Genomic DNA, 14,766 nt, shown 5'->3' with positions numbered 1-14,766 from the left:
TTGAATGTCATCAATCAGTATTGAAAGTAAGTGATAAAAACTACGTAGTCTTACAGAAGGCCATTGCCACAAATGAGCGACAAGAAGCAGAAACAAAGCAGGAGTTAAAGCAGGCAAACAAACCCCAGATCTGTATATGAATGTTGGTTCCTCCTCGTTGTGGTTCTGTTTAATTTCAGGGAGGAAAATACTGACCTTTTCTGCCTGCTCAGAGCAGGTGAAAAGTATCACCAGGAGGGCAGTTTTGGGTTGCACAGTGATGGTCAAGGGGTGGATGGTTAGGGAAGGTGTGGGGCAATCTGGGGGAACCATATTATACTACTTAAATGAGGGGGCACTACACACACAGCGCTGGGTTATGACAGTGCCCAGGCCAGTACTACCCTAGAGAGGGATGGGGAGCGGTTTGTGAGGATTGTGCTTTGAGTGGAGGGTCTTCGATCTTACTAGGAGTTCACTGTATGCTAGACCTCAGTTGAACTGTGGGGGAGGCGGAGGAGTGTCATGCAGCCCGGGCACTGCCATCAGATAGAGGATGTCAGTGATCCATGAATTTGGTGAAGAGGGGCGCATGCAGCCATGGGCATTGCTCTTAACCCAGCGCTGTATCTGTTATACGTTGGGGGAGTGTGTAAAGTAGATTGAGTGTGGGTGCCTGGTGTGCCTTATGTCACAGTTTGTGGCCTAGAGCTCTGCATATAGCTGGATGCATCCTTGCACCCAGCTTTTCTGCTTAGGAGTGAGGGAGGGTTGAGGAGGCGGTCAAGGCTTTGACTAGAGGGGTCATTGTATGTTCCTAGTTGGTACTGTAGAAGACGGTCTTGAGATCTGGCAGTGCTTATGCCCACACCCCTTGCCCTACCCCCTGCAGTGTTTTCACTGGATGCACATCATCATCCAGTGAAGCCATCCCTGATTTCTCTGGGCCCGGAATTCACAGGTTTAGAGGTAGTTTGGCTATGTGGAATTACAAGTGTTAGAATTCCACTTAGAGAAACTGCTACTCTTAATGAGGAGCAAGGTAAGAGTACTATGAGAGTACACCAGTGGTAGAGACGTACTATACAGTTGACAGTTAAAAACAATGGTAACAAGCAAATACAATCACATGTCCACCACATAGGGTGAAAAAAGGATAAAACAATGATAACTTCTTTTTTACATTTAATGCAAAATAAAAAGAACTGAGTGACAATCGTTTATTCCCACAACCACACATTTATTATTTCACGTGGGAACTTCTTTAATGCATGAAAATTATTACACAAACTCTTAATTAAGCATAGTTGATAGAAATATCGATATTCTTAACACAAAAGCAAAACATGTCACTTTGCATGGCTTAAAAATATTAACAAACCTATTCACAAAATAGGAGGACATAAATAAGAAATGTAGCAACAACAAATTATGGTGGGCGGTATCCCTAGGCGGAGACATCAAGTTCATTTGTCTTTCTTTACATAGCCACATTGTACGATCTCTTATATATAACCGTACTTTTTGACAATAAAATTAATTTGTAAGTATAAATGTCTTTTTCAAAACCGTGTGCTTTTCTACACAATTTCTCATTATAAATGTTGCTTTGTGCCATCTGTAAACGAACACACTTAAGACATTTTCGTTGGATGCAATAACTCATTTGTATATTAGTATGAACGTGCAAACGTAAACTGGCTTATCAGTTAAGTGCCAATCACGCCCAAGCCTTATAACAAATTGAGCATATCAAATAAGCAATCTTTAGTGCAAAGCTAAATGTTGTTGCCCATTCTTGAAACTATTGTCATTAAATACATTAAGACAGAAATATTTAACACCTCAATATGACAATGTGTCATAATTCTTTTTAATAATGTATACACCATAAATATTATTAAATTGTTATTGACAATAGCAATGTTCTTTTACTTAGACTCAGTGGATCCCTGTTTATATTTTTAAAAAGCTTTGGGAAAGCTAGCAAGTTGAAGAATTAAAGCAATGACTGTACAGTTGTACAAAAATACATTTGTGCTTATCATTCATATACAAATTTCTGGTGAAGTTAAACCATGTACTAAAGTGGTTATTGTACCTTCAAAGTCAACTTTATGCCTGAACTAATTTTACAATTTACAACATATCTAATTTAGTGGCTCCCAAAGGACCTCATAAAGAGTTCCTTGCAGCGGCGGTCGGTAGTGGGAGTACCTGCTGGGCGGTGACGAATTTAATTGCGTGCACTGCATCCCCAAATGCGTTGCAGTGCACGCAACAAATTTTGTTTTATTTATTTATATGTTTACTTACCTGTAAACCTCCGTAATCCAAAGTTTACTACGCCCAACCCTCCCCCTCCCCACGTCACCGCCTGGTGGATACTCCCACTACCGACTGCGGCTGGTCCCTTGTGCATGTGGCTTTAAATCAGTTAACGTAGCAGGGGGTCCCATTAAATTTGGTGTCGATGAATTAATGGGGATCTGGGTGATCCCTAACAATCTGCTGAGAATTGAGGAATTACCAAGAGAATCATCAGTTCCATGTCCGATTCCCTGTAATTCCCCAGTCGACCATGGGGTTTCCCGCAGAGATTTTACTTGCATTCTACGGAACCTGTAATTCCTGAGAAGGCTGGTAACTCTAATTGTCCACATCAGGAATTCAGTGATACCCTTAAAGAGACTCATTATATGGATGTAAAATACCACAGTAGCTGAAACAATACAACTTGAGATGTTAACTTCAAAGGTACTTGATTAAAACGCTTACTACATCTTACTTTCACCTCCATGTTATACAAACATGGAAATAAAGCTTTAATAACATTTCACTTCTTTGTCATTGAAAGCAAGGAAAGACTCTTGCTAACATACCTGTGCTGTATGCAAGAAGAACAAAAACACTTCCAATTTGGTATATGTATTTGTGAGATTTGCTATTGTGTTCTGAAATCTCGTTTAAAAATGCAGTAGACCTTTTAAGTGTGCCTCTTACTTGATGAATACTTATGTTGTATTTTAACAACAGAAACAACTAGTGCAAGTTTCAGACAGTCTACAAGTGGTGGTTCTACATTAGAATACCTGTATGATCTCCATGTCATTTTGGAGAAAGGTGCAATCTCACATGTAAGCAATAATACTTTGCCCTATATCCTACGACTCTTTCTCAGGCATAATACCGTTCATTGTTCTGCACTTAACAGTGTAACACTAACCAAATGTAGCAGTTAAGTCTGCTTCTAAGAGCTTTTTCAAATATCCATTTCCTTTGAAGTAATTTAGGGGTTACCAAAGGGGCATCAGTAGTTAGATTTCCAGCAGAACTATGTTGAATGGTTGCTTTTCAAGTGATGAAGTAGTTATAGCCCCATTACTGTACCTAGTTACTGAAGTAGCTCATATATCCGTATGGGAATATACTTGACACAAAGCTCCCTACGTCCTGCTGAACCTCGAAAAAGGAAATATTTTTTAAGTAGAACTGCTTTTAATTCAGTGCTTTCCATTTTCATCTGAAATGCTCTGAAAAATATGAGGATAAACTCCTAAGTTAAATACTTAAACAATCATCACTTTCTTGTACCTCCGAAAACAATAATGGAAAAAACTAACATATATTCAATCTAAAAGGCATAAGATTACAGGTCTACATCTACTGCTATATTTACAAGTGCATATCACATATTGATTGTCTCAAATTAATTGCTACAAAAAAAGTATCTTTTCAGACGTCACATAAAGTTTTTTTTCTGATTCTTAAAATATTTGAATACAGATGAAATATATTGTGTTTTACAAACCATTGAACTGCATTCAATATTTTAGTCTCGACAGATAGGCTGTGAATCTTCATTAACATATTTACATAAAAGGTATATCTCTTTTCCGCATTTCTACTGGTACAGAGATTCTTATCAGTAATTGAAAAAAACTGCAAAGCATAATCAATACCAGGCTCTCTCTTAGGTAGGGATTAAAATGAGATGATGATTTCACTGCAAACAATGTATGTACATGGGTAAGCTTAAATTCCAGATACATATGTACATTAACATGTTCAAACTGAGTGGTGAGCAATTCGAGCCTATTGAACGCCACAGTACATCACAAAAAGAATAACACAAGTTGTTTGCATGATTATGGTAATTCTGGCTCGTTATGTCTGGAAAATGTTATATAAGAATGTTCTTTTGTCATTATATGACTTCATATCTATAATGTACAATGGTCATGGTAATAGATTTATTTTCACAATTTACATTACAAAATGCACATGTATAGAACGTTTGGTTGTCTATCGGTCTCTCTTATTAATACGGTCTCCAGACAGACTCATCCATTCTTCCAGTGGTCGACATTGCTGTGGGTGAATTACTATGACTGCCATCTGCATCCACTCCATCATTCTGATTGGGGTGGTTGTGGTTCATTAGGCTGTTTCCTGCCGTTGTACTTGTACAGGAAGAGAGCATTCTAGTTGGCGACCGTTCTCCCCCTGCAACCATAGAGAATTGGTATGATCCAGATGATGTACCATAGTACAAATGGTAGGGGGATGGGTTAGTCTGGAATGGCCCACTTTGGTTCTGAGTTGATCCAGGGTAGGGTGGAGGAAGGTAGGTGTGATGGAAACGGGTGGATGTGGGCATACCTGCCATGCTGATGCCACCTATGCCTGTCGTAGATGATGTGGCAGTATATGGGAATGCAGCAGACATTGCTCCAGGATAATGCATGCGCGGATCAGGAAACCTGGTTTCCGTGAGGGCAGGCAAACTTGAAAAGGATCGGTCAAACTGCCGTGGATCAGAGAATGGGCTGAGATCTGCTGTTCCTGTTAACAAAATAAGAAACATGTTCAGTAACAGCATGTAGTTCCAGAACTGTGTAGCACAGGCAATCTTATTTTACAATTAAGTCTTTACTGGGTCGATGCTAATGATCCCACTGAGACTTAGCATTTCAGTATTTTCAATGCCTACGATACTGAAGTTTTTGTTGTACACAGGGTTGACCAAGTGGATGCTGTATAGCTGTATTTGTCCTAATACCAAATATTTAATCTGGTGATGTTTGAAGTGCACTGCTGAGCAAACTTACTTTTTTCTTACTAAATTTCTAAACCCGTTGAACACACTTAATGCATCCATATTGTCATGTTCTCGTCTTCCTCTTGGGTTCATTAGCACAATGTGAGTAATTAAATACACTAAAGCAAGAAAATACATGTATCAGTAAGTAACATGTGGATTTCCATTGGCAAATGAAACAATTCTAAAATGCTTATGATTTGGAATCAACATTTGATAAATACCACTTTCAACTTTTTAGCTTTCAGTGGTAAAATCTAAACTTACTTCAAGAAGTTTAACAGTTAATTTCTTTTTTATTTACTTGGCAGGTATTTTTATAGCATATGAATGGGGTCCAAGAGTGAATCAAGAGCATTGCACATAGTAACAGGGGCAGTATGGAGAGATTTGGAGATGACCTTCTTCTGTGTAATATTCTCCCACCAACCGCCAAACTCGTGGTCCGACCACCGGTGCGGCAGTGGTCGCACCTCCACCATGGCTACAGCAGTCCATAGGGCCACCGTAGTCATGAATAGTCCCTAAGTAACACACCAATATTCTCCACAGCTATAGCCAAAGCACTTATTGATGCTCTTCACACAAAAGCTGGACAACATAGGAATAAGCACACATATTCAGTGTATTTTGAAATTTTAAGATTTGATCTGATCTGAAGGTGTAGGCTCTTAATGATGAATTCTATTGATTCTCTTTAATTTTAAAGACGTTTTATTCATTTTGGACTGTGGTAATATTTTCAAACCTGAAAATATCATCTAAACCCAATGCGCAAAAGAAAGAAACGTGTTACTTAGGGGCTAATTACGACAACAGCAGTAGCTGTGGTGGCGGTGCGGGCACTGCTGCACCAGCAGTCTGCCCGCCCTATTACGAGTTTGCTGGTCGGACCACCACAGGACCACTACAAGCACTAGGGATCCCAGATCCCCGGTGGTAGTGCAGCAGTCTGAGGCCTGAAATATGCTTGAGCATATTATGAGTTTCCACACCACCACAGTTTTCATGGCAGTGAGCCTGCCATGAAAAGTATGGGGGCGAGGAAACAAAGGGAGCGCTACAAGGCCACCTGTTGCCTCAGGGCCAGGGGATGCATGCAGTGGGGCACATAGTGTGCCCCCCCTGTATGCATGCACCCCCTGTTCCAGTATGGCATGGACTTCACTGTCCATGCTGTGCTGGAAGGCGCTGTGGCTGTCACATACGAGCCTTTGAAAGGCACTGCCATGGGACTGCCACTGCAGGACCACCTGACCAGGAGAAAACTCCTAATCTGCAGGTGGGTGGCAGAGGGCTTTGGTGGTCTCACAGCGGGGCGATGGCGCAACGGCCCGCTGCAAGACCGCCAAAGTCGTAAACAGGCCCTTAGAATTTTCACCTTTTTAATTGACCTGCACTTAAAAATAAAGGCCAGGCGAGTAATAAACCAGCTAGGTGGCAACACTAGTTTAGTGCAGTCATGATGCAAGATGGTAGTGTAGCCATAGTGGATAGTAGTTTGAGAAATCCCAGAAATCTTACATAGCATCTGCCACTCCAAACATCCCCCCACTCCGCTTAACCAGCCTAACTGAATCCCCTTACCTCGTCATAGAATTCCAGGACTGCTGAAGGCTGAACTTTCCAATACTACATTGGTTTGGTAGCGTTGAGTGGTCACAGGAACTGAAACATCCACCCATAGAAAATGGTTAAGTACTGAATCCGCCATCTTGGGGCTAGCCCAGGGTTGGCGTTGCAGCTTTCCTCGCACCCGACCCTCAGCACAACATAAATGTGCATCCCCTCCCGGCCCCGCAGCGGACGCGCGCAGCGGGCGCGCGAAAGGCAAGCCCGGCTGCGCCCGTCCGCGCCAGTCCGGGGAAAGGGGCCACCCCCCTAACATCTCCTTTGATTTATTCCTCTGAGTGCCTGTTGGATATCCGCAGCACCGCCGGCCCCCTTCGTCCTTCCATTATTAGACATCTTACTCAACTAGGTATCTATCAATCACCACCTCCCATGCGTCATGAGCATCTGCCTCTCAGTCAGATTACAGCTGTAACTCAACATCTACATATTCACTACCTCAACACGATATCTTTAGTGAAACATCATTTGGATATCTTCCTCCTTTTGACTTGTCACAAACCAGATATTCTTTTCCTCACAGAAACGTGGCTTAACATGGACTCCTCCCCAGATATCTCAGCAGCGCTACCTGAGCATTATTACATTCTACAGGTAGATCGCGCCTTAGGTAAAATGGGTGGTGGAGTTGCGGCCATCATCAATAAACGCTTGTTATTTTCCAGTCTGACGTCCCTTGACCTCTTGGGAACGGACAACATGGTGATCAGGCTTGACTCTGGGCTAGGCCCCCTTATATGTGTTTTGATTTACAGACCCCCCTAAAGTATGCCCGCTTTTCCATTTTCTTTGTGTGACCAGTTGGCCACACTGGCCACTGATTACAATAGGATTCTGCTGATTGGCGACTTTAATTACTGGCTGGACAGTATGTCTGGGGACCCGGTAGCAAGTGAGCTCGTGGATCTCCTTACAGGGATCAATTTTAGCCATCACATTAGATCCGCCACCCACATCAAAGGGCATACGTTAGATCAGATTTGGACCTCCAACCTCAGTATTGCACCCCCCACTTTCTCTCCCTGCACATGGTCCGACCACTTTTTGATCCAATTTCACATCTCCATCTCTAAGCCATCTATGAATACTGACACCAGGGAAGGCTTGATCAGGAAATGGGGTTCTCTGGATACTTCTGTCTTCCTTGGTAGTTTGAAAACCTCAGTTCCTGCTTACAACACTAACCTTAATCAATCTGTAGCGGACATTTCCGACTGGCTTGTAAATGCTAGTAACATACACGCCCCTTTGAAAATGTCGAAAACTTTGCGCCAATCCGACGCTCACAAATGGTTCTCTCCGGACCTTAGGGCTAAGAAACTCGTCGTTCGCGAGAAGGAACGTGTGTGGAGAAGGAACTATGACCCCCTCGGGAAGACCCACTATTTGGCCGCTCGTTCTGCCTACATGAAGGCCATTCTTTCAGCTAAAGCAGAGTTTTTCTCCAACTCTATTGAAATGTCTAACAATAAATCGAAGGACATTTTTTCCATCGTTGATAAGCTTACCAATCCTGCAAGAATCCAGCCCAAACCTAAAGCTACACAAGAATTCTGTAATACTCTTAATGAGTATTTTCAGGAAAAGATTATGCACATCAAGTCTAGTATCCCAGTTACTCTCCCGATCCCCCATGACTCCACTTATCTTTCTAATGAATTCATCTTTGACCACTTCCCTCCTCTGGATGTCTTATCCTTGCTTGCCCTGACGGCCAGGGTTAAGTCGGGCTTCCCTCGCGATTGCTGCCCTCCCCACATTCTAAAAGAGGTAATCACTGCCTTCCCTCTGCCTATATTAGGTCTCCTTAACAGTTCCCTAACTTTAGGCGTGGTACCTAATTCATTCAAGGAGGCAGTGGTGGTACCCCTGCAAATAAAAGCAGGTATGGAATCCACTATCTTGTCTAATTATAGACCAATTTCTTTGATTCCTTACCTGGCCAAAGTGTTGGAAGCCCACGTCACTACCCATCTTTCTAGTTTCATTGAGCAGTCGGACTTTTTGGACCCCGCTCAAGCCGGATTCCGACCAGCCCACTCCACCGAAGCGGTCATCACAGCAGTTTTGGATTCCCTACGCCATAGTGCAGATCTGGGCATCCCTCAGGCTCTGGTCCTGCTCGATTTATCGGCCGCATTTGACACTGTCGACCATGACATCCTTCTCGACCGTGTCAAACTAGCCGGCATACGAGCCCCTGTACATGACTGGATCAGATCCTTCCTTAGTGACCGCTCACAAGCTGTTGGTCTACCTCCCTTTTCCTCATCGAAACTTCACACCACTTGTGGGGTCCACCAGGGTTCTTCCTTATCACCTATTTTGTTTAATATTTATATGCTTCCTTTGTTGCACTCATTAAAAAATTTCAAAGTCACTACTTTTAATTATGCAGATGATCTGCAACTCACTTTCACCATTGACGACTCCCCAGAATCTGTTTGTCAATTTCAGTCCACCATGCTCTGTATAGGTCACTGGATGGACAGTAACCATCTTAAATTGAATCCTGAAAAGACGGAACTGGTCCTCTTCGGAAAAAGCAAACTTCTCTGGGGGCCACATTATTGGCCCCCCAAACTTGGTCGGCCCCCCACTCCGTCCAAATTGGTCAAAAGTCTAGGGGTACTTATTGATGACAAGCTCTCACTAAAGCCTCAGGTTAACGCAGTGGTGTCATCCTGCTTTTTTCAGCTTCGGAAAATAAAAAAGATCAGCCGAATGCTTACTCAGTCTGCTTTGACCCAGGTTGTGATGGCACTGGTATTATCACACTTAGACTATGCTAATGCCATCTACCTGGGCCTCCCTGTGGCTCTCAGTAAACGCCTCCAGTTGGCCCAAAATAAAGCAGCCAAACTTATCTATCGCCTCCAACGCTGGCAATCTGCCACACCGCTGCTGAAGCAACTTCACTGGCTTCCTATTACACAGCGTACACTTTTTAAAACTGCCTGCATGATGTTTAAAGCTCTTCGTGCACGCAGTCCTAGGTTAATCCAGGAACTTTTGCCCAAGTACACTCCTCCTCGCAACCGGCGGTCCGCTTGTCAGATTCTTCTGAATGTCCCCCGTTTTAAATTCCAACGGAAGGGAGGACGCAGGTTTGCCACGCTTGCCTCTAAACTGTGGAACTCCCTCACTTTTGAGATCCGCTCCTCTACCACTCTCCTTCAGTTCAGGCGGCAGCTTAAAACTTGGCTGTTTGTTCAGACGCTGGCCTAGTACTCCATTTCTCTTCCCTGGGTTCAGTTTCTAGACCTATTGGTGAGCGCCATGAAACCCCCGGGTGAACGTGCGCTGTATAAATTCTGGTTAAGATAAGATAAGATAAATCAAAACCCCTTAGGAGATAATGCTAAAATAAATGACTTAAATAATTAAAAATATAAACAAATATCATTTTTAGTTGAAAAAACATATACAATAGTACATATTTGTTTTGTACTTATAACACATTTCATTGCATTATTTTTAATGTAAAGATTAATGTAAGAATAATTTACATTAAAATATAACTACATTAACTCTATACTTCACTTTCAATGATTGTTAATGCATAGTAAAAAAGTATTTTTTTCTTTAGTCGGGGATTTATTTTGTCATTTAAACTTTAGAAAAATATTTTTCTCTTTAATCTAAAATATTTCCATTAATTCAAGATTATTTTCAAAATTAAGTTGTGGTGCTGTAGCATTTTATTTATTTAGTTCTACATTTTCAATAAAAATATAAAATAAATTTGCATTACTATTTATTATAAAATGTTATTTAATGTTTTTTTAGAGATGCATTTTTTAAAAATGTTTCTATACTTTACCATTGGGAGCTTCCAAAGTTGGGGAAGATATCTCTGCATGTTAAGTATAAAGGTAAATAAAAAGGTTTATTTAACTTGAAAATTAAAATCAAAATGTTTTTATATAAAATAATAATGGAAATGCATTTTATATACTTATTTTAAATGTAGACAAACATTAACCATGCTACAACTCTGTTAACTTGAGTTTTGAAATAAATATTTAATTAATGAAAATACATTAAATTAAATTAACATTTTTCTGAAGTTTAAATACAAGATACATTTTGAGCTAAAGAAAAAAAAGGTTTTTTTTATTACGCATTACCATTTTTAAAAAGTGCTGTATAGAATTAATTAAAATTAATTTTGTTATATATATTGATACCAAATAGTGTGGTAATATTTTTACAATTCAAAATAGGGCATTAAAATATATTCAAATTCAATAATAAATTAATAACGTTTATATTTTATTATCATTAAATTACATATTTGTAGATAGCATTATTTCCTATAGTGACTTATCTTAGTTCCCTGCCTCCATTATTTGCTGAAGGAGGGTGCCATTGTTCCAGTGGTTAGCCATGTGTGGTGTTTGACTTACTACTGTTTTTTGTTTTTTTAAGTACTAACATAGACTCAGATTCTGTGAAGAGCCAAAAATAGCACACTTACACAAATGTATAAATTACTCAAAAAGAATAAGTTACCTTTGTGAATCAGACCCAAAATGTATATCAAAAGATATTGTGACAACAATATTCTGATATCGCACCTAAAAAAGGGCACAGTATTTATGACCAACTTAATGAATGGTTCATAAAAATACTGGCCAGCTCTTCACCCTAGACGTGGTTCTGGAGGCTGGCAAGTGTTACCGGGAGTAGTTGTATGTGGCTAGTGAAAGTATTAGTGTGGTATGGTTTTTTTAAGTACTAACATAGACTCACATTTTGTGAAGAGCCAAAAATAGCACACTTACACAAAAGTATAAATTACTCAAAAAGAATAAGTTACCTTTGTGAATCAGACCCTAAATTTATAACAAATGATATTGTGACAACAATATTCTGATATCACACCTAAAAAAGGTGACAGTATTTATGACCAACTTAATGAATGGTTCATAAAAATACTGGCCAGCTCTTCACCCTAGCCGTGGTTCTGGAGGCTGGCAAGTGTTACTGGGAGTAGTTGTATGGTGCAAGTGAAAGTATTAGTGTGGTATGGTTTGCTGTAATGCTATTCTTAGCATGGCTAGTGCTGAGTTCAAAGTGCGGCTCAAGGAGCTAACATTGAACTGCTGTCTTGGTGCTTTTTGTGAGGGAGTAATACAGTGCTGTCAGGTTGTATTCTGGTGGTGGAATGTGCTGGTGAGGTTGTGGTGGAAGGAGGTTACACAGTGCTTGAGGTGGAAGCACCCTGGTCATGGTGATAATTTAAGGGTGTTAGGTGAAGTGCAATGGTGAGGGATGGAGCCGCTGTGGCAGTGTGTCACAGAGAAATAGAGGGGGGTAGGTGTGCCATACTGAAGATGTTTTTGTGACGGTGTGGGTAACAGTGTAGTGGTGAATGGTGGCAGTTCTGTGAAGATTAGTGTTAGTGCAGTGGTGGGAATATTATGCTGCTGTGAGGTGGTAGAGAAGTGGTTTTAGTTGTTTGTACTCTAGGTGCATCAAGTAGTACAATTATGTGGCTACTGTGTAATAGTGGTGGAGTTTGTGCTTTAGTGGCAGCACTAGAAGAAATAATAGTTGTCCTTGCATGAATCACAACCATCCCAGTGTCAAGTGCAGATAGATAGGAGCCACAAAATGCCGGCTTCACTTCTGTTACTCCATGTGCTTAACGCTAGCATTTCTGTCACACTAGGAAGGAGCTTCTTCTCATGGAGTCAGACAGGGAGCAAGAGCCAGTACCAACAATCAGAAAGCTAAAACGTGACCGAACAATTTAAAGTCTGATATAGTTGACTGCATGGCAGAATTATAGTAGGTACTCATGGATACTTTATCTCTGCGGAAACTGTGTCAGTCTCTAGCAATTCCTAAACAGAATGTCTTGTCGAATTTGCACAACTCCATAAAAGCACTGAAAGCAAGTCTATATTAAGTGGATGTATCTTACTTTGAGTGTAATTGGGCCAAGACAATTCAGTGATGGATAGTTCAGTGGTCTCTTCTGGAGAAAAGACACTCAGTGACCCGCTGAAGGAAAGGCAGACTGCCTAGGAATGCTTTGTATAAAGCTGCACTTCTTGACAGCTGGAACTTTTACGTTGCGCGCGTTTATAAATATAACCAACATATTTGTGTATAGAGACTATGCTACATCCTTCAAATATTTGCAAACACAAAACAATTTGAAGAAGCCTCTCATTAGACACGATTCAACCCCAGGCACTTCCTCCCCCATTTGCCGGAAAACACAGTTGTTGGAGAGCCTTATACAAATTCAATATATTCCAAAATTCAGACTTAAGAACACAGGGTAAATGTACTAACTTTGACCAAATCGGGTTGCTGCGCTGAGTTGCCGCAAAAGGAGAGAGAAAAACAGAGCTATATCTAAAAAGATATGGTGTCGTTTTTTTAACCATCAGCCCCTTGCAATTTAGGCTGCCTTGCGCCAACTAATGCCTCCTTGTACCATTGTGCATGGGTGTGTGTGTACTATCAAGCATGGGTTTTGTTGTGGATGGAGTCACTTCCAGCACAAAAACTATGCTTTAATACAATACTATTCTAACGTTGTGTGTGTGCTGTAAGGTGAAGCATTCGTGCAAAGTTGGTGAAATGTGGAGACTTTTAAAAGTTGCTCCACTGTCACATCCGCCTCATGAAGGTGTCATTTGTTTACACAAATCCCTGTCTACCTACTGTCCTGGATTTGGTGAAAAAAAAACCATTAGTGGTTGAATGGAAATGCCCATGTACCACCCATTGTATCCCTCTTGATGCAAAGTAGTGTAAAGTAGCGTATAGCGCTAATTTGCTTTACTAAAGATAACTTTCCAACAGAAATGATGGTTTGCCTTGTAAATAAATTTCACCACAACACTATGAGCCCGACTTTTTTCACATTTCGGACGCAAATCCGGTGCAAAGTGTTAGTAAATTTCCCCCACATCATATGAATGAGTGGAAATGTAATTATTTGTGGTTATCCAGGCAATGTGCATTTGTCTTCCTCTTTCTACTACTGTCACATGCAATACCAACTGAAGCCTTTCAATGTTCTGAAACATACGTATTCAATTGGCTGCAAACGCTGTTTCCTATCAAGTGCTTTCAATGATATTAACATAAGAAATCCATGAAAAAGAGAAACAACGGGGAAGCCAAATCCAAACAGGTTGTCCGGGTGTGCTTTTCAACAGGTTTAGAAGAAAACATCAATTTGATGTCAAGGGATTCTTTCTTTCAAACAGTATTTCATGGAAGGTTGCTGGCAATGGAGTTACACCAGAGCCAAACAATTTGAGGAGGCTGGAAAAAGGATGTAAGGGGCTCGAAGATGTTTTGCAAATGCACCAGGTGCATTTAAGGAACTATGTTGCATATAATGTAAGGATCAGTTCCTATTATTAAAACAGTTTAGGATCGCCCTTGCCTAGAACTTCTTGTTTTTATAAATAAGAGTTGCGTTACGCAATATTGAGGACAAAAATATTGTGCTTCACAAATATAGTAGCCAGAAAATCAACTACCGAAATAACATGAAGGTAAGTATACATAGGTAAGCTTACGATATACTATTCTTTACTATGCATACCTTGAAGAGATATATATTATAAAGGTACACATATGTGTAGTGAATATTGTATATCTATACTTAACTACAGTATACTTACCTTGACAATATTGTGTAGTCAATATTCTGGCTCTGATAGTTTTGCAGCTCAATATTTAGAATATGATATTCTGGTGGTATACCAAACAGGGGTGAATGATTGTGTGATTGTTACACTTTTCAAATTCTATTTAATTCAAATTAGTGTGATTTTTCTAACAATGGACTGGGCCCTATATATTTTGAAAAATAATCCTTCACTCAGCCCTTCTTTATTAAACGGCCCTCCTCTCACCATGAGAATGTGTGACCTCCCTTTCGGCCTCAAAACCCTCCTCTTCACCATACAGCTGTCCTCCACATGATCCTCCCTCCCCAAAATTGTGATTGCTGGATGCAGTATAACCTTTGTGAATATGTGTTGTGCTGTAACCAGAGGTTGGCAAACAATTTCACC

General features: G+C 40.6%; 1 protein-coding gene across 1 annotated transcript in view; it reads right to left on the bottom strand.

Annotated features, from left to right (window-relative positions):
• Positions 1-1,198: 1,198 nt before the first annotated feature.
• RUNX3 (RUNX family transcription factor 3) overlaps positions 1,199-14,766 on the bottom strand; it is a 183,769-nt gene continuing 170,201 nt past the window's right edge. The window contains exon 5 of the mRNA XM_086956393.1: positions 1,199-4,824. Coding sequence (XP_086812519.1) covers positions 4,301-4,824 — 524 coding nt within the window. The 3' untranslated portion in view covers positions 1,199-4,300. The remainder of the gene's footprint in view (positions 4,825-14,766) is intronic.

Source organism: Lissotriton vulgaris, chromosome 2_1, assembly GCF_964263255.1.
Source record: "Lissotriton vulgaris chromosome 2_1, aLisVul1.2, whole genome shotgun sequence".
In the NCBI taxonomy this organism is placed as follows: Eukaryota; Metazoa; Chordata; class Amphibia; order Caudata; family Salamandridae; genus Lissotriton; species Lissotriton vulgaris.
The sequence above is the reverse complement of the archived record's forward strand: the minus strand, read 5'-3'. Positions and strand labels throughout refer to the sequence as shown.